Below are 27,697 nucleotides of genomic sequence, written 5' to 3'. Positions count from 1 at the left end.
AGAAAGGAAATTAACAATTGCTTCCTAGAGTATTTGAGATCTTCAAAAGATGGATTTGAGACAGAGTAGGGATGAAATACATATTTGACGGTAATATCAAATCTTATTATTCATTTCTGAAAATAGTAGTAAAGTTGACCATTTCATGCTACCTTCTAGAGAAATTGTCCATATTTCCTCTTTTTTTATAACTTTGTTGGTTGCAGCACTTTAATGGTACTTTTAACCCTCATCTGATTTTCATGAGTATTTTTGTAGTGTTTTATGTTTTTTTAATTACTAAATTTTTTAAGGGTAGTTTAGGCTCCCCCAATAAAATCAAACAGCAAGTGCATAGGCCTGAGAATACATATCCTCACCAGAACCCTTCCCTCCTTCTCCCTCTTCTCCCCTTCCCCCTCCCCCCTCAATCCTGACTTTCACCAGAAGCACTATCCATTTTAAAACTTGATAAAATACAGAAAAAATGGTCAAACACAAGGGAAAGGATTGTACCATCCAGAAATTGTTAGCATTAATATTTGGTGCATGGCCAAATAATTGTAAAATGGAATTGCATTATACATGCTGTTTTCCTGTTCTTATCAAAATATTACATTTTACGTCAATAAGTAACTTGTAACATATAAGCAAGATAGCCAATGTTCTATTGATAGAATTCTGGATAAAGTTTCCATGTATTGGGTCATAGACCAAAATTCTCTCTATAAGTAGTGCTACAATGGATATAAGCATAAACATGTGGCTTTCCATATGCTTTTTTATACATGAACATTTTATATTTTGATTGTCTATTTTTTCCATTGTGTTTTTCTTTGAAAATGGCACCTCTCTTGGAAGCAGTCTGAGGATATAGGTATGGGTTCTTTTCCATGGATTTTATTATTTTCCTAATCTGGTTTAAGGACTTTTTCCATTTGGAATGAATTTCAATATATGACAGGAGATACTAGTTTGGGAAGAAATACTAAATTCAGATATTATTATAGATTGTAGGTTACTTTTTGTATTATATGTGATTTTGAATGGATAGATATGAGTCATTTATCTGGGGATATAGACTGTTTCAAATGTGGGCGTGTTCTTAGTGGGAGAGGCAAATGCAGTGGGAGTAACTAGCTGAGCTTAAAAAGGAGATGAGCTATACGTACTCTGCCTTTCTTGAAAATTGGTGGGAAGGGTGAGATGTAGGGCATGGTTCAGAAGGGCAAACTCTAAGGAAATATCTGGGTGAACAGAGGTGGTTTGAAAGCCATGCTGAGTTGTGGATGGTGAAGATACTGATGTGAGCAGGCTCTGTTTAGTATGCACTTGAGTAAAGATGAAAACTGACATTGCCCCACCCCTGCCAGCATGGTGGTCTTTGGGTTGAACATTCTGTGGGATAAGATCTCCCCTGGCAAGCCCAAGGTCTTCTTGACTAGAACAAAAGGCAGCCTTGCATAATAAAGCAATCCTTTCTGGGGAGGCAACTAATTTCTCATGAAAAGTGTTTTTGATTAACTTTAAAAAATTACTATAATGTAGAGAAATTTGAAGTGTGACTTCTCTAACTGAGGAGACAGTAGTCATGAGGACGTGGTGTCAATGCAAGCAGTTGAGTTTGAAAAAGGACACAACTTTCCTTAGATAGCTTTCTGATCTGCAAATGTTAGAGTTGGGATTGTCATCCAAGACTGGATATAGACTATGTCCTGAAACTGTCACCATGGAGATTTTGGTCTCAGTGCAGGCCATCCTCCATCCCTGTTACATCAGTCTAGGAGCAGGGTAGAAAGGGAATAAAGACGTTACTTTCAGAATATGGAAGGGCCAGTTACCCCTTTGCAACTAGAGCTCTCTGCTTGATCTCTCAGATCTCTGCAGTACTGTAACTGGGATCCCTATGATGTACATATTCCTCTACTAGGCATTGTGGATATCTGAAATATTTTCTTTGATATAAACTAATTCTCCCTTCACTATTCTGCCTTAAGTCCGGGGCTTAAGAGAGTGCCGAGGTCTGTTTATACAATGAAAATACATTCTAGTAAGGTGACTCTTTACCATCTACTATTTCTGTGTTTCTACCCTCTCTAGGTCAGAAATAGTTCGACTGAGTGAAGAGAAAAGATATATGTGTGACAAGCTGGAGAAGATGCAGAAGAGAAATGATGAACTGGAGGAGCAGTGCATCCAGCATGGGAGAGTGCATGAGACGATGAGAGAAAGGTAATGAGTGTCTGCTGACCCACGATGGGCCAGTTGCACACCAAGTGTGTCAGAGTCACAGGCAGGACAGTTCCTGTGGAAGAAGTAGACGGTTAGGTTTGTTAAGCTAACCAGGTGTTAGCCTGGCTGAGCAAGTCTGCCAGCATGTCTGGACTCTGTGTCGTTACCTACATGCTGTTGCTGATGATGCTGTCATCACAAGATGGAGTCATCCACTGGCTTACATTAGCCTCCTAATAGGTACCATCCGTGGTAACCACTCTCTTCTCTAGAGACAGAAACTCAGTTCACAGGGAGTCACAGATGGAACACATGGTAGAGGTCAAACTCAAATCTTGAGTGATTGATTCCAAATTCCTTTCCCCTTTTGTGTAGTATTTGGTTGATGTTTTATTTGTTGTGATAAGTATAACCCCTTGTATGAATATGCCATTTTTAAACTCTGGTCATAGAGTTCCCCCAAGGATAAAAATCTATGCATTTTGTAGCAACCATGAGTAGATTTCTGTAGACTTGGACTTGTGTACTGAACAGCTACCAGCTTTCTCATAGAGATGGCTTCATGGCTTCCATCCTACAGATACCAGTACATTCTCTGTTCCTATTGATGTAATTAGGGGAAAGTGGAAATGTGTAAGGTAAACAGCATTGGGGAAGACAGTGGCGCCTATATGTTGATACCTTGATGACTTGCTGTAAGTAGAGGGGGGACAGCACTGCCTTCACCTAACAGCATGTTACAGTACAGGTAGCCCTGCAAGGAATTAGTCATTCATTCTTTAACTCACAGGATATTTGCTTAAACCCAGATACTGTTCTATGTCAGAGGCCAGGAAACATTAGGGTTTTTTTTTGTAAGGACCCAGGTTTAGCTTTTACAAAGTGTGTGTGTGTGTGTGTGTGTGTGTGTGTGTGTGTCACACAGGCATATTGCTTTTTAATTTATAAAATGCACTTATGTTCTCTGTTTGATGTGCCTTGAGGCAGACCTGGAAAGGAGCTGCTATTGTCACTTTATTTCCAGATGGAAAACTAAGGCCTGGAGAGGGAAACATGCCAACTGGAGGTCGGAGAGCAAATGAATAATTGGTCTCTTCAGGAAATATTTATTGATTACTACTATGTGTCATGTACTATGAGGTATCCATCACATGCTGAGAACGAAGCGGCAAAGTAGATATGGCGCTCCCTCTGGTGGAACTTGCATGTTTTTAGGGAAACTGAACTTGGAGCTAGGTCTAGGCTGGAGGTAGAAATTTCCCTTGGCTAGTGGAGAATATTTGAAACCTTTAGGGATAAATGTGTCATCAGCATGAAGTAGTAAGAAGGAAGGAAGGGCCACTGACCCTCAAGAGCAGCCACACTTTCAAAGATTAGGTGAAAATCCCACAGAAGATGTTGCCACGAAGCAACCTGAGCAACACATGAAAAGGACTGTTATTCAATCCGTTGATAAAACTGCCTTGGGAAAGAGGAATTACTCAAGCAGATGCTAGCCACACAGTAAGACAGAACACATCTGTTGGCCTTGGTAATGTGCGCATCACCCGATAAGCCAGCAGGAGCAATTTTGGATGGAGAATAGGTGTAGACAGTAGATTAAAGTGGGTTGAAAGTTAGAGTGATTTGAAATTCTTAACTAGCCATTTACCAGTTTGTCATGAGGTGAGACATAAGAAAATGCAGAAAGCAAGACCAGCCAGCTTATAGTGGGTGTGTACATTTTAGAGCGAAGAAGTTTTTGTCTTAAGCTGGAGTAGATATAAATGCATTGAGTATTATTATTGTAAAAATCAACAAAGTTTCAGTGAACAAGAAAGAAAATTAGATTTTTCTCTTGGGTGAACATAATCTTGGAACTCCATGTTAAAATAATGACTGTTTTCTTCAGTTTTAAAATGAGCACCTAGTCACATGTCCTCCTAGAAAAATAAGCAGTATGCAAGCCCCTCAGTTTGCAGAAGGTTCAGGCAGTCAGAAGAGTTCTGCTCAATGCTCTGCTCTCTCTCATGGACCACACACAGTCTCCAGCCCCGCAGTCCTGGCTGTGCTGGCGGTGGGACTATCCTGTGCCACTGTCCTCCTGGATAAGTGAGCAGTTCATCTGAGCAGTGTGCATAAGGCCACTGAAGCTTCTGACTGAAATATGCAAGCTAATGATGAATTTAAACTTGGTAATTCTGTAAGCCAAGGGATCATCTTTGAAATCCCCACATTGTGTTTTGATAATGGAAAGTTTATTCAAAAGCCACTGTTCAAAATAGAAAATATAATGTTGGACTTTATATAATGCAACAATTTGATTTTGTAGAATTAAAACTATTCAATTTTCCAAGAAATACTTAGAATCTAAACCTGAAATTATAATCTGTATTCCATCATTGTTTAGAAAAGAAGAGGGATGATATAAATGTATCAGATTATACATTCAGAAAACAAGAATTCCAAAAAAAAGCGGCTATTTTAATTTGTTTGATTCTATACTATGAATGTAGTTTCAATTTGACATGTTAGGGTATATTTTGGTCCTAAAATGTAATTATGTTATTGACTAATCATGCCTTTTTATGTAATTAATACATTAGGTATTTTCTACATAAGAAATAGTGACAATATTTATGAAATAGGAAATTTTAACATAAATATTCACATTTATGACTATTTTAAATGAAATGTTTTTACTTGAAAGTTCCCTGCTTGTGATATCATGACATAATAAAGGAATGCTTTAGCAATCCCTAGGAGAATTCTAAAGTTGTGTTTCTACGAAAAGGGTTTGAAAATCTAGAGAAATCTGAGGATGCTGAGTTAGGAAAAGAGGCAACTTTGTGAAGATTTTGAGGATATAAAGTTATCAAAACACCAAACATTAATTGGGGGTTAATCTTGAACTATGGGAGCCTCCTCCCCAACCCTACAACTGCAGGACAGCCTGGTGGTTTTACTGCTGTGGTGAAAGTGAGGTGGGCTGAGGCCAAATCTGTTTATTCTGTGCTTAGTGGGGATCTCATCCATCCTTTACTTTGTTCATCGAGGGACTCAGGAGTGTGATGAGCCTACTGTGCTCATTGCCATGGTTATAGAGCATCCTCTGTGCTTGAACTGGGGGCTAGCCAGCTCTCGTCACTCTAACAAGTGCCTAAGACAATCACTTTATAAGAAGAAATGGAATATTATTGGCTCAAAGTGTTAAAGATTTCTGTCCAAAATCAGTTGACCCTGTTGCTTCAGGCCTGTGGTGATGCAGTGTTATTGAGAGTGCTTGACAGAGAAAGCTACTTATCCCACGGTGGACCTTCCCAGTAAACTTTCCATCCTTGTGACACGATTCCCAGAACACAACCTTGAAGGAGAAAAGCTTATTTTGGGTTATGATTTTAGAAGCTTCAGAGTGTCTTTGGCTGGTCCCATTGCTTTGGGGACGGAGGTAAATCCAAATAGCATGAGAGAGAGAGAGAGAGGGTGGCTGAGCAGAGATGTTCTTTATTTGAGGGTCAAAGAACAGGGAAGGCCAAAACCAGAAGCAAAATTTAGCTTTCAAAGACCTACTCCTCAGTAGCCTACTCCCTGTAAAGAGGCCCCACCCCCAAGGAGCCTGGTAAGCTATGGACTAATCCATTGATTATGTTTGCCATCTTACCATCCTGCCACCTCCCAATGGCACCACCAACTAGTCGTCAAGCCTTCCACACATGAGATCTGAGAACCTTTCATATCTAAATTACAACAATGAAGAACAGGAGATAGGAAGGAAAGGGAGGCTGGGGATCCACTGTCTTCTTCATGGGCATGCCTCATGTGACCTGAAGACCTCCCAGGAGACCCCATTTCAAGGAGTGTCAATCTGAGAATTAAAAGTTTTAACACATACCCAAGCAGAATAGCTAGTTGAGGCACTGTGAGTCCACAATGCTCCATAGCCATGGCACAACTCACTGTCTCCTGTGAGGTCACTCGGGGCTGCTCCAAGGCCTCACAAACCAGGGAGGAGGTGAAATGGTTCCCCAGAGGACTGGTCTCCATTGGCCACCTGTGAAGGACACTCTGCTCTCTGTGATTTATATAAACCAAAAGTCTTAATGTTAAGTTTGAGGCACGAGGTTTACTATATGCCCCTATACCCGAGATACTTTCTTGAATTAGGCATTCTAATTTAGAGGAATCATCACAAGTGCACCTCACTGGGTGGTGATGAGCAGACCAAAGCTCTAGGTTTTTCTCATCAGTTCTTACATTCACTCTGAAAGACTTGTAAGTAAGTGTTTTAAAGAGACTGAGAATTGTTTTTTTGTAAGCTAAACCAAGTTACTGAGAATGTGACTTTGACTCTACAGACCTCCAGCATTACAGCACAAGCTCTGCTCATTTGACTTCCTGTCATCCTGGGAAGGGCATTTAGGGTACTATTCATGATCAAGGTTTGTGCTGAGATCATGTTGGTTTTCATGTTTCTGTTATTGCATTTAATTAAAGACTTAGCCTTATTATAATAGTTGTTTGCTTTGGGTTGTTTTATTAACCCATTGAAGTAAAGCAATGCACACTTGACCTTCTCAGTCACTACATTTCGGTGCTGAGGAGATGGCTGAAAGCACTACAATTCAAGGGTGAGAACCTGAATTTGAATCCTTGAAATCCACGTAAAAGTCTGACAGTGTGAGCATCACAGGGGTCCTGTCATGGGAAGATGGGGACAGAGACAGAAGCCTTGGAAGCTCTTAGCTGACTAATCTAGAGCAGTGTCAAACACGAGAGCTCTTTGTGCCCAATACAAGGTGTCCTCTGACCTTCATATATACACCACACATGAATGTCCTATTCACACATGTGAATGTGCCTGCACACACACACCCACACACACACATACACACACACACTATGTGTGAGTTGTAATTAAGAAGCATATCATCTCTCTAATCTCTTGCTGAAGCAGATGGATGTATGATCCTTTGCCTCCTACCCTGTCACCACCAGTTTTCCATAGAGAAGGCCTCCCTGGCTATGCTGTTTGCAACTCTGTTTTTATAACTGACAGCATATTAGGAAATGTGAATTTTCAAGATGTCTGGGTTATGTTAGATTTATATACCTTTATATTAGAGTATGCAGTGATGTTCTTTTTATGAAGAAAATGGTGATTCATATCATGTTAAACATTGTTTTTTCACTAGTTTATTTTGCAGTTTTGCACTGGTCACAGGTTTGTGTGAATTAGATCTCTGCCTAAGTTATGGAGTCCAAGAACAAGAAGCCAAGAATGTTGTATAGGAAAGGAGGGAGCTGTGATAATTAGAACTGCTTAGAAAGTTCCTTTTCCTAAAATTGCTCCAAAATTGTAAGTCAGTTGTGGTTCATAACAATCTATCTATAATGCATTGTTCTTTGCAGCGCTAAAATCTGCCTGAGAGGTCAAGGAGCCATGTTTGACTTGAAATAAGATTGTTGCCTCCCTATAGACTGGAGGCTCTACCTCTCAGGAGTTAAGATTTTATTTTGAGTTAATGAATTATTTGAAACAGTCTGTGCAGTTACATTCATGGAACAGGGCAGATGCTATATTAGCTGACCACCTGGGAGTAGATGAAACGTGAAAGGAACCCAACAAAAGAAACTTAGGAAATACCAAAGGCATAATTATAACATTATACTTTTGGCTGCAGTAAGCCCAACACGCAGCAAAGGAGAAAGACTGCCTTTCATTTAATCACCAGGCATTTCTTGCGTGCTTAGTTTTGTTAGTCTGCCTTCTGTCACATAACAAAATGCCTAAAGCAGCTAATTTATTAAAAGAAAAGGCTCATTTTGGATCTCAGTTGTGGAGGTTCTAGTCCATGATGAATGTGGCCTCTTGCTTGTTGGGCAGGAGCTAATTGCAGAGCAAATGCACTTACACCATATCTAGAAGCAGGAAGGAGGAAGAGAAGGGGCCTGGAATACCACAATACGCTTTAAGAACACACCAGACCCCAGTGATTTCCCATCTCCTAAAGGTTCCACCACATCCCAATAGTGCCACCCTAGAGATCAAACTTTAGTCACATGGGGCAATGGCAGCATTTAATATCTGAACTGTAGTATTATAAGATATACTTGAATGCATCACTGATTATCACACATCCATGCCCTAGTGAGATGTATAATCACGTAAGCTCCTTCTGGGTTGAGTCCTGGGCTCTTAAGGCCTAATAGTGAGAAGGTATGTGTTTGTAGGTAAGAGCTCTGGGTTTCTCTCCCTTTAATGTCTAGCCTCGTAGTCATAGCAAGCTCTTTCTTCAAGTTTCATCTCCCTCACTTTCTTCTGTAAAGTGCTACCTTGTAAGGTTGTGAAAATTGCTTAACACGATCAATAAAGTCTGTAGAGCCATGATCAGCATGGAGTGTACCCCATATCCCATATTCAACACACTCGTTAGACCTCCAATATACACCAGCCTCTCTGCTGTGGATTCTGGGGAGTAACTGGAACTGCAGGGGCTTCCATTCTAGATCATTGTTTATTTACATTATGGGTTAAATTGGTTCTTGTGATTTAGGCTGTGAACCAAAATACCATGTTTACATAATGTTATTTCTATGGGAAAATGCCTTCTGAATTTTCAGTGTAACTTTTGATTTTGAGCATTTTGCACTGCAACTTGGAATATAGCTGTGATATTGTGTTAGTATGTGAATGTGAGTGCATATTCTGTGTGCTCAGTGTGTAGGCTTTCGGCATGAGCCAGTATAAGCTTACAGACCTGCTCCAAGTCAAACTTCAAGTAGGTTATATTTACCTAGTTGTTTTCAAAAATCACATTTTGAGTATAGTCGGAAATTAGGAGTACTCCTTTTTTTCTTGAAAGACTGTATTTTGGAGAAATTTTAGGATCACAAAAAAAAATCAAGAGGTTTACTGTACACCGGTCCTCCAGCATGCATAGTCTCTCCTATTGTCACCATCTCCCCCAAAAGTGTTGCTGTCCTCACAGCTAATAAACCTTCATCAGCATGATCGACAAAACCCATTGTTTACATTAGCGTCAACCTTAATTCTGTATTTTATTAAAACTATGTGTTTCTTATTCAGGTGGGAGTGTCATGGTACTTGAGTTCTCTCCTACCCTGAGGATCAGCTCACCCATCAGACCTTGTGGCAAGCACCTTCATTCACCCGCCCATTTCCCTGGCTCCATCTTTAGTTTTGTGTACTCTGCCCGAGGCATCTGTCTTTCACTACATGGTTGCACAGTGTTGTCAATGCTCTATATGTTCCCTGTGCTTGGCCTAGTCATGTCTCATTCGTCCCAGGTTCTGAGCAGGTAAATATCTGTTCTTCTGTTGCGGGGGGAAAGTGCATTTCTGTATTTGAAATGGGATCTCTCCCCATAGCTAATATAAAGCCCCTTGCTTTGGTGCGTAGACTACCTTCAGCTCCATCTTTGCGAAGCTTGCAGAGGCAACTCTTGAAAGCCTTTTCTCTCTAGTTACCTTTTAGGAAGGTTGATACACTCTGATTAGATATTTTGCTATCCTAAATGTAGCACTTTTCAGCTAAACAGGGTTTATTCATCATTCTTGCAGTCGGATTTTCTGTTTTGCCTAATACTTTCTGTAATTTTAACCATTAGATGTTAAATGTCAACACCTTCCTCTGATTCCCTGGCTTGAGCTCTCTTTTCTGTCTTCTAGTTTATTAGTATAGTGTCTCCACACTAATTAGCATTTCTTTAGCTTTCCTCACAAAAGCAAAAGTGCATGAGGTCTTAAAGCAGCTTCTGGTTTACTTAGGGAAGCAGAGAGGGACCATAAAGTAGAATATTGCTGCATGAGTAAATAGACCCAAGATCCTCTAGGGACCCCAAACAAGCTTTGCCTAGGCTTGCAGGTAAAGACTAATTCAGGAGACAGGAAAAAAACAAAAACAAAAAAAACTAGGTAACACACCCTGAAGAGAAGCTAAAGTATGCATAACAGGGAAAAGGGAGAACCTGCTCAGGACAGTCAAGGACATAGCACTGTGGCTTTAAGTGTGACAGGAGATTGGCGGCAGCTGAGGCAGAGACCAGGAGGAGCTGTCATCCTGTCCTCTGCTGTCTTTTACACCAGCTGGGCCTCATGGTGTCTGGCAGCCCCTGGATGTACTCATCTATTCTCTCCCGATCCCTGTAGATGCTTCCACACAAATAATTTTGAGTGTCCAACCTTCAAATGCAGTGCTGTCTTCAATAGTTTGATAAAAGTTGTTCTCCACAGGTTTCTGTGTTGAATCCTTTTGTTTGTTTTGATTTGATGTTTGGAGACAGGGTCTTTGTATGTACCCCCTGGCTGTCCTGTAATTTATAGAGAGAGAAGACTGACAACGATCCACCTGCCTCTACCTCCCCAATGTTGAGGTCAAAGGTTGTCTGCCTGTGTGTTGAATTCTTCACCTAGCTTGTGTCACTTTTTTGAAAGACGGTGGGATCTGGCTGGAAGAAATGGTTACAGGCAACATTTTAAGTGTTATAGCTCTGAGGGAAAAGCATCCCAATCCCGTTGTCACAGCTCTAAGGGGAAAGGTATCTTGACAGTTGGGAGCAAGGAATACCACAACATGACACCACACACCAGCCTCACACTAGAGATGTATTAGGAGGAACATAGGTGGGTGGCTGCCTCTGCTCAGGACAGGAGCAGCAAAGAACCAAATGCACGTGGGTGGGCAGGCTTTACATAAGGCTTCTTTGAGACAGACCTCTCCGGGGTGGCCTGGGATGGGCGGCATTTTGTGACTCGATTTTGGGCTTTTACTCTGTAGAGTGTAGCTTGGCCACCTGCATCTTGAGGGCCTGGGTCAGGCCTTTATGGCCATTAGAGTGTCCTATGGGCAGAGCCTGGTTGTTGGAGGTTCTCCTGGGTGGGGCATGACCACTTGAGGACCTCAAGGGACCTACGGGAATGCCTTTGAAATTGATACCTGGTCCCCAGCCCCTTCTTCTGCTTCCTGTTTGTCACAGGATGAGTAGCTCAACAGGTCCTCCCACTGCTATGACATTGTGTCTCACCATGGGTCTGTAGTCAGTGGAACCTGTGAATGTGGACTAGCCATTCTGAAACCTGGCCCCAATGAATAATCCATCCCTTTAAGTTTATGTATTTTGTCAACAATAACATGACTAATACAGTTCTTCTTTGACCTCACTCTGATATGCCCATCAAAGAAGTTGTTTATTCCTGCTGTGGTTTTTCTCAGTGTGATTTTTATTTTGTTTTGCTTTGTTTTGTTTTTGCTCTCCAGACCTTCCGTTTGACTCTCATATGGCTTATGGTGGAGATGGGGAAGGAGATGGGATTTTCTGTGGCCTCCTTAGTAGCAGATATGAAGTATGCTGGAGCTAGTGATAAATCTTTGGAAACGTGAGCCATTTTGCATTACATTTCTAGCTTAAAATTGACCATGATATAGAAGTATTTATGTAATTTGAGACACTGTGAATCAATTTTTTTTCTCACAGAGCTGGCGTTTTGACATTTGATGTTACGCCACAGGCAGAGAGATGTTCCTTCCACTTTCCCTCTTGGACCAGGCATAGGAGGTTGCTCACATCTCCAGCAGACAGTTTGTTCGCCACTGGATGGATCCTCTGAAAGGCCTTGTTCATTCTCTAGAAGCAAACCCCATTCCTATGAGGGACTAGCAGCAGGAAGTCTACAGAGAACTAATGACTGAGTGCAGACTCCTCCTGTCCTCCTATGTTGGGGGTTTCAGAGCCTCTAGTCACCCTTTGAGATTGTCATTAAAATCTTAACTGTGTTCCTCTCATCCCCTGCCTACACTCTGCTGAGGACAGAATGGTCTCATTGTCTTCATTCAGGGAAGCAGATCACCTTTTGAAATTCAGTTCTCCGAGATATTCCTCTACATGTTTCTTTCATTCCCTCCACCCTTTGCTGTCCTTTCCAAGCAGAGCTGTGTTCTCCCCTGGCCATGGTCATTTCTACAGATGTGTCTATTACTCCCTTCCTGTTTCGTTCTTCTGAAACCTTTGTTGTATTACACTCCTTTCCTGAGACTCCCCTCCATGCAGGCTGCTCAATATGACTCAGTCAGACACTTACTCCTCTCATCTTGTACCACTTAGTGATGACATGTGTTCCTTCATGTTATTTTATCTCCTCCATTATTGTAAGAACTGTCCCATCTTTTCTAGAATTACAACAAACTGTAGGAAAGCAATGGTCTCAGATAGGGAGGAACCAACCATGCTCCCTGATGACCCTATGATCTAGGACAAGATGAATGGATGTTTAGCTCTAACTTCCTTGTGTTTAGTCATATAGATTGAATGCCCTACAGAACAGTTATAAAGGCCAAATCAGATCATGTGTATAAAAAATGTCTTTAAAAACCATTCATGCTTGGGGCCAGACAATTGGCTCAGTGGGTAAGAACACTTGCTTTACAAGCATGAGGACTGGAGTTCTGATTCCAGGACCCACATAAAAAGGCTGATATGGCTACATGTGCCAGTAATCCCAATGCTGTGGGGGATGAAACCGGAGAATTCTGGGGCCTGCTGACCTTAGCCTAATTCCAGGTTCAGAGAGAGACTTGTCTCAAAGGAACACAGACTGCACAGTACACACATGCACACACATACATAAATAAACTTGTTACACTATAGCATCCAACTGTTTCAGTGTCAGTTTCATGGAATTGCAGTACTTCTTGAGCAGATGAGTCCTAGATATCTTCAACTCAAGTCTCACATTTGATAAGTGAATAACCTGTAATAGGAACTCCATTTATTTATTTGTTTGTTTATATTAAAAGTAGAAATAGAGATACTTTATTAAGAAAAGGGAAGTCAGCCTGGTATTGGTGGCGCATGCCTTTAATCCCAGCACTCGGGCAGCAGAGGCAGACGGATCTCTGTGAGTTCGAGGTCAGCCTGGTTTACAGAGCAAGTTCCAGGACAGCCTCCAAAACAATACAGAGGAACCTTGTCTCAAAAAACCCAAAAAAAAAAGAAAGAAAGAAAAGGGAAGTCCTCCCAAGAGTGGGAGTGGGCTAGTGAGCAGGAAAAAACAGGTACACTCAAAGCAAGAGATTCTTTGAAAGTCCACCTCAGGACAGTTGTGATGGGTAGTGCCATCCTATTTTGTTTTCAGGAGATACTAAGCCTCGGAGGACTTGTGCACTGTGCCTAAGTTACACATATGTGACATGCACAAGGCTGACTACTGCCCCAGCCCACACTCAAAAATTCATCGGCATCTCCCCTCTTTCTCCAGTTGGTCAAGTGTGGACTCCAGGTTCCCATAGTCGCTTCTACAAAACTCACCAGCAGCTTTCCCACTTACTGTACATCTAAGGGTCCAATTCTCTGCTATGGACTGTTTTGGCTAATTTGTCTCCAAGAGCGCCTGGCTTTTACAGCAAGAGTCGGTGAGCTTTTAGAAAGACTTTAGTTCCTAAGAGAGCATATGGTGCCTAGCGGTCTCTGCAGCTCTCCACCTGTGTTGGGATCCTAGCCTCTGAACCTGCCCTTGACCTTGAGCACGTAACTTCCTCCCAGTTAATCAGCTTCCTCAGCTATGAGAAGAGGAAAGAAACTCCCCAGCTCATGGGACTGTGTCTGCCTGGCACATGAAAGAGGATACATGCTTTTGTTAAACAAAATAGTAACTTAGGGCTTTTTATTTTAACATTCTGACTTAATAGTAAGTAATTAGTAAATAACAAATAAGCCTGAGGAAAAGAAAAACAGGACATCCGGGACACTATGTGAGCTGATTAAATTCCCCTGATAGATACAGAGGACTGCAGAAGCTTCACTTTCTAGGAAGTTCTAATTGTAGATCACCTTGGTGGAATTTTGCCAAAATTCCTGACATAAAAGGGAGCTTGTGGGGTCACCTGCAGTGGAAGGCAGAGTGGACTGAGATTGCAGTGGGCCAGAGAACTGACTGCCAAGTGGTATGCCATACTTTTGGTATTCCTTTGGCGACGATGAACAGAATAACTTCTGGGAATTAAACAGGGAGAGTAATGCCTTTACAATTGCTAAATGATGCTTACCTTTGTATAGGTAAAGATGTGGACTTATATGGAACAGTTCCATGCATTTTTTTTTCATCCTAGTGTAACAGGGATTCTGCTGGGGATGGAGAGTTTACAGATTAAAGAGAATGTTGGGTTTATGATGTCTTGACACTCTATTGTGATCATTTCTGAGAAATCAATTGGTTTAGAACATTATAAAATAATTTTCATATATGAACATGGGCAGGTCCATTTTTCTCCTTCTCATCCATAGTAAATAAAGAGCAAGTGTTTAAAGACATTTTGTGTAAATATCTAACAACTGCATTAACTGCTCTTGATTCACACCTAGTTCATGCAGTACCAGTAATGGGGTCCAATCCAGGGCTTCCTGCGTGCTGGGCAAACACACTACATCTGCAGTTTTTGACACTTGGAATGTTAATCACCCATCTCATTGTCAGAAAACTCTGGGTACTGTAAAATTTATAGACACAAATCTATCAGGTGGACTTGAGACTTCCTTTGTGTTGGGGTTGCTTTATGCGAGCCAGGCCAGCACTTCAGAAGAAGCCAGAGTCAGTTTTCCCTGGGAATGACTTACAGGCGCTGCTACAGCTGCTGAACTCGGTGCCGAGAGAAGTGCCTCAAACTCCGCTTCATTCTTCAGCACGGTGAAGAGTTCTTCACTCAAAACAGTTTACAAATCAGAAGAAATCTGTATCTCCTGCTTCAAATCTTAAGTTATAGATATTCTTTACCTATGTCTGTATGTATGCCTATATTAATAATGCCAAAGAGCTCTTTTCAAGTCTAAAATGCTTGCATCTTTAAAATTTCAGTTCCTAAAATATTTCAAATTGACAGTAATTAAAGTAAATCCATCATGCCTGAATCTGGCTGTGAAGGAGGTGGTTTGTGGTATTCTACCCTGAGGTGATTTTTACACCTTCATCAACATGTTTTCTGATGGTGAGGATTTGTGGAAGCCATTTTAGAAGGCTGGCTGTTTCAGGCAGTTGTGTAACCATACCTCTGGCATCCCTGGCTATAACTTACCTATAGAAATCATGTCGCCATCTGGGTAACTAAACGGCTGAGGTCTGCCTACACCCATGATCCGAAGTGTGGAGATTTGTTTGACCTCACAGATGCTGCTTTTACATAAAGGAGCTCTGTCAGGCAGTAAGTACATCACAGAAGGCCAGTGTGCGTGTGCAGCCAGCTTCCTGAGGTGGCCTTCCCTCTAGCAACCAAGTGTACAGCCTTGTTCAAGTGTGTCACAATGCCACTGGATCTAACCCTGCTCAAGCATCAGGATGGAGCCCTGCTTTTTATAACTAACCTGTAAGAAGCAAGTAGGGAATAGGGTGGCCCCGCAGATGTCCTTTCTACACATATGGCTTCTGCTGTTTAACTTTTGTTATTTTTAGAAAAATAAATCCAAATTAGAATTGTGCAGTAACTCACACAGTCACAGAACCTTCTAACAGTGGATGCTAAAGCTAATTTAATCTTTTTGGAGAAACGCTCACTCTGGTTTTAGACTGTAAGATTGATACTTGAGACCGCATTGGTCTCATAATTTATGTAAATGTTTGGCTGTATACCTCTAGTTAGAGCTGTTAGAGTTTTTGCTGATTTGCTTGGCATGTCTCCAGCAAAATAGTCCATTAACATTCCAATCCTTTCCCAATAATTGAGACAATCAATTTACATAAAACAAGGCACAATTATAATTTTATGTACAATTTAAATTCTATAGAAAATAACCAGAGTGCAATAAAAGGGGACACTTATTTTGATGCAAAGGGGTGTTTTATAGTCAGTATTAAACAAATCTTTGTTACTCTCAAAACCCTCCCTGCATTTTCTCGGGTGAAGTGCAACCCTGTTAAATTCTAATGTAGGACCAAGCCCTTGCTGCGCTGCATGCCTGCTGAGCCGTGTGACTTCCTCTCAGTGAAGTAGAGAGGGTGGACATACAATGCGGTAGCATTTGCTTGGCCCTGGCTAGGATGATTCTTGTGAGACCGGCAGACAGCAAGTGTGTGTTGAGCTTGTTCTTTGTCCCAGTGCTAGTGAGCCAGGCGCGTCTCTCTTCTGCTTACTGTCACAGACCGGGCACCTATGGCTTGACCGATTGCGTGTGGATCCTAAGAAAAGGGTTGGAGGGATTTGACAGCTGTGTATAACATGGGTGAGTCACGAGGTGGATGCCTTTGTATGAAAAGTGACTGCAGAAAAGCCTCATACCCCAACCAGCAGCCTTGCAAAGCCGCCTGGCTCAGTGAACATGGCTCAGGCTGCTGCAGTTTTCCCTCATGGGCTCCTCAGAGACTGCTATGTCAGTCAGAAAATCTAGAACCCTGAAGAAATATTATTAGGAAGACTGCAGCAAGAAATAATGACAAGATAGAAAACAAATCCTGTCAGAGCCGGGAGTATATTTGGCTTCGACTTGCTGTGTCTGTCTGTTCCCATGAATGGTCCAGAATAGAAACCGGATGTTTAAAATCGCCCTCCCTTTCACATGCTCTCCCCTCCTGTCTCTCTTCCTCTTCAGTATTAGTAGACTTACTATTTTTATTATTTTTTATTTATATTCCTAGTGTTCAATATTTGCCGTTTGTGTGGATAACACATTAATTTTTAATGAAATATTTTGAGACTCTTGGAATAGCTGAATCATAAAAGAAACTTGAAATTTATATAGACTCCCAGGCAGCATATAAATTAGTATTACATGGGGTTACTTTGCCTACTCATGAATGGCAAATAGGACTGTTGAAAGAAGATGCAAAATTAGATGAAAGACTGTTGTCTTTGTAAAGAGTATAGTTTGTATAACCTCAACATAGGGGGCAGTTTACATGCCAATTTAGTTAGCAATTAATTAAAGAAATGTTAAGTTAATATGCTAGCTAATTTTCTTTCTTTCCAAAAACACATTTTGACAAGCCGCACTGCTGGCAGAGTAGTTGGGTACAATTTGCATTGAATTTTCTGTTGCTTCTGCCTGTACTGAGGGTTGTACCCAGGCCTCAAGCAGTATTGGTCAACTGTTGTCCACTCCTTGTATTTACAGCTTCCTAAGCCTCGGGCTTGGCTTGAGTTTGGTTCTGAGACCGAAAGACTTTAGCCGAGATGCTGTTTGTTTCTTTGGTAGCTTGCTTCCTCTGATCAGGTTTTTGTCTTACATATGTAACATTAAAATGCCTCCAGAAATGCTTTAGACTGGGGGGGTAGGGGATAGGAGGGAGGGTAGGAGGTGGGGGTGCTCTGTGTCTGTGATCTCCTTTGGAGCTTTAAATTGAGACAAATCGTTTTATTTTGGTGGTGGTGTTTGTTTTGTTTTTCAGTTTTCAGTTTTTATTACTATTAAAAGTTTTCACTTTTTATTATTTTGGTGGTGGTGTTTGTTTTGTTTTACAGTTTTAGGTTTTCTTTTATTACTACTAAAAGTTTTCATTTATTACTAGATATTTAAGATATAAAGTAGGTCCCTTTTCATTCTCAAATTAAGCAAGTATTTTATGATGGAAACTTAAGTTTCATTGTAATCATTTTATATAGGTGGCTAATTTTGTATTTTCTTTGTAATGAAAATTTCTAAATGATTTAACTTTTCTGAAATTTACTTGTTCTCAATAGTGACCATTTTTATAGTCTCTCCTAAATACTTTCTTCTGCTATATACTTAACAACTAATAAGTGTTTTAAGGAGCCCTGCCTGTCTTCTCTGAGCCAGACTTGAGAAAGCTATGTTTTGGAGACCCAGAAGCCTGTATGATTCTGTAGCCCCACTTCTGCTCCTGCCCCCCACACCCACTCCGCACCCCTTTCTTAGAGCACACACCTTGCAGGTGAGGAGACCGTGGTCTGAAAAGAATCTCACTCATCCGTGTGTTCTGAGGAGTCCAAGTGGACTAGTACTAATAAGCAAGTGAAAAATATTGAATGGTCAGGTGTCTGTTTAACACACACATACACATACACATAAACATGTTGTGGGATTCCTGCTGGGTTCCATTGTCAGTTTAGCCCCCAAATAACACACAAGACACTATACTAATTATGAAGCTGTTGGCCATTTGTTTGTTTCTTACTGGCTAGCTCTGACTTAAATATTTAACCCATAATTGTTAATCTAAGTATTTCTCTTACCGGAGAAAAGGGTCCGGACCTCTTACTATGGGGGCCTACATCAGGTCTGACTCTGCCTCTCTTTCCCAGAATCCTCCTTGACTCCTACTCCCACCTATCTTGCTTCCCTATTAGCCAACAGTGCTTTATTCAACAACCAACTAAGAGAGACAGATTTACAAAATGACATCTCCCATCATACACACAATCAAGACGCTTTGATGTTTTGCTTTTATTTTTATTTTCATTTTTTTTCCAGATAGACCACACCCAAACTGCATCTTTCATTGCCCTCAGTTTTGCTTTTGCTAAAAAGACTGCACTCATACAGACATTTGGTTCAGCAGCTTGTGTGTGGAATCTGAGATGAACGATTCTTTTACATTTCTTTTGTGCATACCTACCTACCTTACTTTGAGCGTGGGATATCCAGTTTTGTTGGGTCTTTTTAAATCATTCATCTTTGTTTTCATATAATCAGTATTTCAGCAATTATATTTCTGAGTTCACTAAATATTTGTGTCAATATAAGTGAAGCTGGTCCTTCAACTTTCGCTTTAAATCTTTAAGCTGGGCATGAATCTAAGCATCGAGCCCGCTTTCCCTTGTTAATTAGGTTTTAGTGTTTATCGATGTGACAGCTATAGCATACAGCTGCTGCAGGTAGGAAAACCTGTGATGTGTCCCTGAATCTTCGCTCCTTTGCTATCCCAAAGGTGTGGGGCAGAGTTTTGTTCCAGACCCAGCTCTTGAAAGGCAGCCCTGAAAAAAGGATGGCGTGTTTTGATTTAAAGAAATATCATATGCAGTATCCATCTGTTAGAGAATCAAAATATACTTTCATACATTAAAAACTTTGATGACCTTTAAAAGCATTAATCAGTCTTTAAGTTTAAATTAGTTACAGTTGAGTAACAAGTTTAATTAATTAATTAAAATGTAAGACCAACAGGTAAGGCTAAGAGGTTGGGGCATAGACAGTTATAAACTGCAGTGTGAGACAGTTGGAAAGGAGTCCCCCATCTAATTTGCACACGTCCCAGCGCTTGGGTGACAGGCATAGCTCCCAAGAGGTTTCCTAATTGTTTGTCACATACTTGCCAGTCCTGGTTTTTAGTTCTCTCACACTCTTGTGTGTGCTCCTTGCTTTCGCATCTATGGGCTGGAAGGACTGCTCATAGCCTTAGCTACTGTTTCTGTCCACGGTGCTCTGGTGAGCCTGAGGCCCATAGGCAAAGCTCGGGCCTCGGTCATTAGTCCAGGCACCAGGACAGTCTCAAGTGGGTCTAGACAGTGTAAACCCTGAAGGAGCTGAGAGGGTGAAAACAGTTTCCTGCATAGTTCGTGGGCTGTCAAAAGGTTTTCTCTTGTATTTTTTTGTTGTTATCCTTTCCAGAGGTCTAGAATCATTTCTGCATGTGAATTGGAAGACTGGTGTTCATTCATTTTAATAGTCCATGCACTGTTCATGTATACACACACATATTTGATGAGTTCCAGCTGTGGTGTAGTAGATGCTTAGATATTGAGAGGGTAAGACTGTGTAGCTTGGCCCCTCAGAAGCAGCAGCCATGAAGCCTGCCTGTGCTTCTCACAGCCTGGAATGGCTCCTCCGTCACTGCCCGAAATTAATCTGTCAAGTTCCTCATCAGCTATCTCCTCTCCTTTCCTCTCCTTTTCTTTCTTTCCCTTCCCTTCCTTTCTTCTTCTCCTTCCCTTTTTTCTTCCTTACCCTCATTTTCTCCCCTCCCCTCCCCTCCCCTCCCTTTCCTCTTTTTCCATCCCTCCCCTTCTCCTTCCTTCCTTCCTTCCCTTCCCCCATTTCCTCCCCTCCCCTTTCCTCCCCTTTCCTTCCCTTCCTTCCCTCCTTCCTTCCTCCCCTCCATCCCTCCCATTCCTTTTCCTTCCCCTCCCTTTCCTCCTCCCCTCCGCTCCCCTCCATCCTTCCTCCTTTCTTCCTTCCCTTCTCTCCTCCCTCCCTCCCTTTCTTTTCTGACAGGTTATAGCCCAGGCTATCCTTGAACTTGTACCCTGTTTCTTCAGCTTTTCCTTTTTTGAAATAACTTGTATATATGTCTATATGTGAGTATGTATGTGTGTGCTGTATGCATACATGTTTATGCAGGTATGCAAAATCCTGAGTGCATGCAGAGACTAGAGACTGTCACGTGTCCTGTCCTATCACTCTCTGCTTTACTGCTTTGACACAGGGTCTGTCACCTAACCTAGAGCTAAGCTTAGAGACAGCAAGCCCTAGAGATCCCCTGGTTATAGAGTCACAACATTCACAGCACTGGGGTCTCAGGGTGCTTGCAGCACAGCCGCAGCTACAGTCCCACAGCAAGCTTTTCACTGAGTGCTGGGAACCTGAACTCGGGTCCTTATCTTGCCTACCAAATTCTGTTACCTGCTGGCTCATCATCCCACACCCCAGTTGCAGCCTTTCTTATTCAACTCTCTATTACCCAGCAGTTAGTACAAACAATAGCTTGATCAAATGTACAGGCACTCATAATTGTCCTGAGAATGTCTGACTTGTGCTGGCTGTGGTGCACATGCCTACAAGTTCAACAATCTGAGGGTAGGAGGAGGGGATCACTTTAAATTTGAGGTCAGACAGGTCTGCAAGAGAGTTCCAGCCCAGGGACATCTCAAAACAAAATAAAACAAACAAAAAGACAGAGCAAAGAAAAAAGTCCGATTCAACAGACTATGAACTTACAGATTTAGTCATTTTTGTATCTTGTCCCTGAACTCTGAAGGACATCACTAAATGACTTCAACACTTTTATACACTTCCCATAAATCATCTTTCCAAGGTTGGGGGTAATGAGCTTGCCACACAAGCATGGGGACCCAGCATCTACATATTAAAAAGAAAAGCAGGGTGGCATGTGCTGGTAATCCCAGTGATGGGGAGGTAGAGACAGGAGGATTCCTGGTGCTTGCTGGTTAACCAGCCTAGCCGAATTAAGACCTAGGTCCCAATGAGAGACTGTATCAAATATAAGATGGACAGCTCCTGAAAATGATTCTCAGGGTTGGCCTCTGATGTCTACATGTGTCTACAAATGATCTTTTATAGTTTTCCTCAAATTATGGGAAAGCAAAAGTGAGAAAAATATGAAACGTGTTATGTCTGTGTGACATTTGTTGAAAGGTTTTAATGATAACCTCACATTTGGGAAACTTCCCCAGTCCATGCATCTCTAATTGCTGTCATTAAGAAATATAAACCCAAAGTTTGTCTGTGGAATGAGGAGCACCCGTGGGCACTCACTGAGTATTAGCTACAACTAGTGGATGTGACTTGATCTCATTAGAGCATAAATGGCTCCTGCTGTCCACTTAGGCCATTTAGCAACTCATTGTGTTTATAGTTGGCCCCTATTTTGGAAGGTTTTGTAGGTTGTGTTTAATGGAGCTACTTGCTAAGGTTGTTAGCAGTTACATAAATGACTCTGGCTTTAACAATCTTATGCCAGTCATTTGGAAAGAGTTTCAAGCTTTTGCTTTCCTCTAGTGACCTGATATACTAAAACATGACTGTTGAGGTACAAGTTATGACAGATATTTTTTAAATCAACTAAAATGGGAGGTTTTTTTAATATATAGTGCTAGTGATTTCTATATGAAAGAACAACAGACAACTGAGGATTGGAAACTTGTCTTCTTTCCCTGACCATGTAGAGCAGCCTTTAAAGAGTGGCTCTTGGAAGAGATTCCCAATTCCTAGTCTAACCAAACACACATATTTCCGTGTCTCTTGTCTTTAAAGTCATTTCTGTGGCTATGTCTGAAAGTGCTCTCTGTTGCAGTGGTATTAGCAGTGTCAATGTTTTAATCAATACTTCTCATTTGAATAACTCCCCTGTGCATCTAGGCACGGCTGTCTCCTACTGGGCCCAGCTGGATAACAGGGTCATGGACACTGCGGCTTTTTACCTAGAGTGACTTCAAGTGGGCATCTCTTGCAGTCCCTTCAGCTACTTCCGGCTTGGAGTTCTCCCAGTTCAATGCAGAGAACAAAAAAACCTCATCTAAAGACTTGAAAATGTGTTTGGGCTTGGTCTCCAGACATTTTACTCAAGAATTTTGTCAAAGTAAGATTTTTCAACATTGGGTAGGGGTAAGGCTAGCAAAAGGGTGCTCTCACTGGAAGCCAATGTGCCCAACTCAAAGAGGCCAGTTATGCTCTCATTCGTGGAGTAAACATCTCATTTTTATAATCAAGGCAGTTGGTCTGTGGTCTTCCGTGTCCTCTCCTCCTTAGATTGTCGTCTCCAGGGTGAACCATCTGTTACCATCTCCAAACTCCTAGAGTGTAGAACTGTATTGATGCAGATGATAGTTCACTGGAAGGTGGCATTGTTTTAGTTGAAGGTTCATAGACAATGGGTAGGATTATCCCAAGTCAACTACTTTCCTCAGTTCTTTTTATCAGGCCTTCAGGCCTTGACTCCACCTGGCTTTGTTGACTTTTCCTAACCTATTTTAGCTACAGTTTGGCGAGTCCGAAACAAAAACCAAGCCAAAGCAGACCTTAGATGAAAATGTTATCACATATGATAACTCTTCAAGCATTGGGGATATAGATTATGGATTCGATGGCCAGTGAGTTCCAGGGCGCCTCTAGTTCTGAATGAGAAGGGTTGCAACACATTTCTCTGCCCCACTGGCCCCTGCTTCGAGTCTGCACCTGTGTGCTGCAGAGATGCGTTCCTGACTGGGAGTCACTGGGGAGCACCTTGGAGAAAGGGACACCAGGATTTGATCTTAGAGGACATGCAACAGCCCAGCACATGCAGACAGAGAAGAAGACTTCTCTGGAGGAGAGCATGGATGCCTCAACCACTAGAAGTACTTGCTGCTCTTCCAGAGGACCTGAGTCCTGTTCCCATCACCCATGTCAGGTGACTCACAACCCACCTGTAACTCCAGCTCCAGGAGACTGGATGCTCACACACACACAGGCAGATATTCATATGTATGTGAATAAAAATAAATCTTTAAAATGAGTTGCTATCCCATAGAGGAGAAGTGTAAACAGGTGAGAATAGGGTGAGAGAATTAGGAAGCAGGTTGCCCTGACCCATGGCAGGGACCTGGGCTTTATCCTGCAGAAATGGGGAGCCAATGAAGGATTGGAAATGAGGCCTGAAAGCAGAGGTCTGCTTGATAGCTCACCCAGGCAGCAGCGTGAAGATGGCCTTTAGAAATCCTGGAGGGAAGCTGTACAGGAAGTGACCATTGCCTGGCATCAGACTAGGAAGAGGAAGTGGAAGGATTGGAGACAAGCCTGGGAAGTAAAATCGTCTGATAGCCCATGGGGGGTGAGGGAGAGGGAAAAGGGAGAGTTAAGTGATACGTCTTTATCTGGTCTAATTTCTAGTGATTTCTTAGATGCCAGGAAATGAGCTTGCAGAATGCTCTAAAAAGTGGTAGAAGAGGTGGGGGGGGGGATTCAGGAGGAGCAACCCTGCAAGCAGCAAATCCTAGGCCATCCTGTGCTCCATCTGACTCTGACTAAAGAGAAGAAAGGAAACGGGAAAGCTTAGAAGCGGTGGCCATTGTGGGTCATGGCCTCATTGAGTTTAGATTTTTCTTCAGTAAGTTTATGTTTTATTTTCATATATACATATTTATATTTGCAAATATATTACATATAATTTACATATTATATATTTATGTATGTTTATATTTTGAGGCAGGGTCTTACTGTGCATCTATAACTATTCTGTAACTCACTATGTAGACTGGGCTGGCCTTGAACTCACAGAGATCTGTCTGTCTCTGCTTCCCTCATGCTGAGATTAAAGGTGTGCACCACTATACTGACCATATAATCTTGTTTATATGACCAAAACAGATTTATAGTTTTTATAAAAAAATTAATCTCAAGAACCGAATATGAAGTATTTTATCAGAAGAAATATGTCTTCTTTTTTTTGTTTGTTTGTTTGTTTTTCGAGACAAGGTTTCTCTGTGGCTCTGGAGGCTGTCCTGGAACTCACTTTGTAGACCAGGCTGGCCTCAAACTCACAGAGATCCGCCTGCCTTTGCCTCCCGAGTGCTGGGATTAAAGGATCAGAAGAAATATGTCTTCTGATTTATCCAAACTTACATCCTTTTTATCTCATTTTTGAGACTTTCATATATGCATAATGTATTTCCATTGTTTCCATCTCTCTTTTACTTTCCAATTTCTCCCTACATTCCTTCAAATTCATGACCTCTTCTTCTGTAATTATTATTATTACACGTGAATGCACATTGCACATACATGCATAAACATAAAACACATACATATTGTTTCACATACATGATGGGTGTACATAAAATCCACAAAGCCCATTTAGTTTGCTATGTTCATTTTGTTTTTTTATACTGGTCTCTATATAGCCCCTGGCTGTCCTGGAACTGACTCTGTAGACCAGGCTGGCTTCAATCTCAAAGAGATCTGCCTACTTCTGCCTCCCAAGTGCTGAGGTTAAAGGTGTGTGCCACCACACTTGGCTAGTGTTGCTCTTATGTATGAGGCTTAGTTAGTTCTGACTACTTAGGATGGGTAATTGATAAAGGAGTTCCTCCCTCTCTCAGCAACCATTGAATGAATATAGCTCTTCATCTAGGACCTTGTGAGATTTTCCCCTCTCCCTGTGTCATGTTGACTGACGTAATCATTCTATCTGAGACCACACTGTTGCAGTACCATGGGTGCAGCTTCCCTGTCATGTCTAGAAGACATTGTCTAACCTCTGCTTTTCATCTTGACTTTGCCTGGATGTGCCCCTCCTCCATCACACTGCCAGGGACTTCCTCTTTGTCCCTAGGAGCTGTCCTTGGTGCTAGGTACTTACAGAGGACATGCCCTGGGACAAGAACCAGCCTTTGCTTCGGCCTCTTGTACTGCTTATGACCCCAGGATTATTAGTAATGAGAAGAATGTTAAAACTCTTTAAATAAAATGTTCATTCATAAAAATGTCAATTATCAGTACCTGAGAGGCAGAGGCAGGTGAATCTCTGAGTTTGAGGCCACCCTGGTCTACAGAGCAAGTTCCAGGACGGGCAGGGCTACACAGAGCAGCCCTGTCCGGGAGGGGAGGGTCAAGTATCAAGAGATTAATCATATAAATTCTCTCCAATGGAATCATAAGGTGCCAAGAAAATTACTTGGTGAACAAAGAGTGTTTATTGACATTAACTGCCAAATATTCAAGATATATGGATAGGAAACAGGATGGAACTGGTGTGTGTATGTGTGCATGCACACATAACATGTAAACAGACATATCTATGTATCCAAAATAGCATGTTCCTCATGCTCTAGCCTCACTCTCACAGATGTGAATTTCAGCCTCCTGCTAGTTTGTACATTAAACTCAGTGTCCCCTTTGCTCTCCCAAAGCCTTGGTAGGCACAAAGGTACTGCTGGCAGCATTTGTTTATGGGGAGACACTGCACGTAGTATCAAGTATGCCTAGCACATGCCCTGTGCACAGGGATGCTGTCTTAGGGTTTCTATTGCTGTGAAGAGACACCATGATATGGCAACTCTTACAATGAAAAACATTTAATTGTAAGTGACTTCAGTTCAGAGGTTCAGTTCATTAGCATCATGGCAAGAAGCATGGCAGCACACAGGCAGACATGGTGTTGGAGGGGGAACTGAGAGTTCTACATCTTGATGTGTAGGCAGCAGGGAATGGACTGACTTGAGTTTCTAATATCTCAAAGCCTGCCGCTACATTGACACTTCAACAAGGCCACAGCTCCTAATAGTGCCACTCCCTATGAGTCAAGCATGCAAACACAGGAGTCTCTGGGGGCCATACCTATTCAGACCATCACCGATACCTCACTGCTAGTGCCCTGTTCTCAGCTCTGCCCAAGCTGTTCACACCCTTGAAACATTCCTTCTGCCTGTCTATCCTTGTGCCCATATTCGTGGGAAACACACTCTTTACTCTGTAATTCAGAATAATCCAACCCTCCTTCGCCTCTTACCTCACAAATGCACCACACCTGCATGCACTCTAGTGCAGGTCTCCAGTAATGCGAAAGTTTAGCATCGAAGCCTTACATGAACCATACTGAACTACGTCATGGACTTTGTATCATTGGTTTTCTACTTTTATTCTTTAGACTTGGTTATGTCCTACCAAATTAATTTTGTGGCTTACTCATGTATTGTAACCCAAAGTTTAAATATTTTTGCCACCAAGCTGTGACTTTCTGCAGTCACTTGAAATCTCACTTCTCAGATGGGCAAATTATTTCTTCCAGATGCCCAGTTAACACAAGTCTATTTTGCTACACCTGAGTGCACACACACTGCCAGAACAGAGTATATATCTGTCTGTTGTTAGGGAGTTATTGGCTCCTTGTCCCCCATTGTACTCTCCAATAATCCCTAAGTTTTCTGTGCTGAGTTTGTGTTTCTTAGCAAAGGGAACTACAAACAGTAGGAGCATGCTCAGTGCGGGTGTTGCTATCTGGGAAACAGAACTGGAGCCCATGGTCTAATATTTGGCCTTTTACATTTCACCCTAACCCCAAACGCTGTTGTTGCTTCATAATTATGTGGGTTTTTTTTCCTCCCGATTTCAGCTGGTTCTTAAACCCTTCCTCCTTGCTATATTTTCCTCATAGCTGTCCAGTACCTCCCCTACCCCCATAGTGGAATTCTTAAACGGAATTGTAGTTGGGCTTTCTATCTTCAGAAAACATAGACAGAATTTAGTACATAATCATTTCTTTTCTGGGAAGCAAGCAGGTTCATTTTGCTTTTTCTTTTGAGTGTCTCCATTTTGTCTGGCTGAATTCTAGGTCCAATTCTTCCCAGCCTCCAGGACATTCAAGCTGTGTGGAGTGTCTGTACTATGCACTCTCCCTACTCATTGGTTTTCTTCTGGAATCTAAATGCCTCATGGTGAGAATTCTATCTTGCTCAGTTCTGATTTCCCACAGCCTAGCAGAGTACATTTTCATTGGGTACCATGAGGCCAAGAAAGCACTTATTTTAGTACGTCTTTTCAGGCTTGATTAAATATCATTATATTGCTATGTGGAATGGGATAATCAAAAGAATTCTAAGACTGAGAATTCAAAGCCGGGCAGTGGTGGCACACACTTTTAATCCCAGCATTTGGTAGGTAGAAACAGGAAGATCTCTGTGAGTTCAAGGTCAGCCTGGTCTAGAGTGAGTTTCAGGACAACCAGGATTGTTTCACAGAGAAATCCTATCTTGAAAAACAAAAACAAGGTCAAACTGGAGGTCACAAATTCATGTCACATCAGGGTTTGATTTGACTGTAGTGGGTGTCTGTGTCCT

At 41.8% G+C, this 27,697-nt stretch overlaps 1 protein-coding gene across 9 annotated transcripts in view; it reads left to right on the top strand.

The window, feature by feature from the left end:
• Window positions 1-27,697, top strand: part of Sdccag8 (SHH signaling and ciliogenesis regulator SDCCAG8) — a 196,834-nt gene that overhangs the window by 130,536 nt on the left and 38,601 nt on the right. For 6 of the 9 annotated variants that reach the window (XM_021231888.2, XM_040738916.1, XM_005078161.4 and 3 more), the window contains one exon: window positions 2,080-2,211. In XM_021231888.2, the coding sequence (XP_021087547.1) occupies window positions 2,080-2,211 (132 nt within the window). Of the gene's footprint in view, window positions 1-2,079; window positions 2,212-3,235; window positions 4,947-11,467; window positions 11,587-11,684; window positions 12,841-22,244; window positions 22,591-27,697 lie in introns of those variants that run through there. The other 3 variants (XR_002384506.2, XM_040738915.1, XM_021231887.2) reach the window with 3 other exon arrangements.

The sequence above is a fragment of the Mesocricetus auratus genome, unplaced genomic scaffold, assembly GCF_017639785.1.
Source record: "Mesocricetus auratus isolate SY011 unplaced genomic scaffold, BCM_Maur_2.0 Super-Scaffold_100676, whole genome shotgun sequence".
Taxonomy (NCBI): Eukaryota; Metazoa; Chordata; class Mammalia; order Rodentia; family Cricetidae; genus Mesocricetus; species Mesocricetus auratus.
Note: the sequence above shows the minus strand (reverse complement) of the source record. Positions and strands in the feature narration are given on the sequence as shown.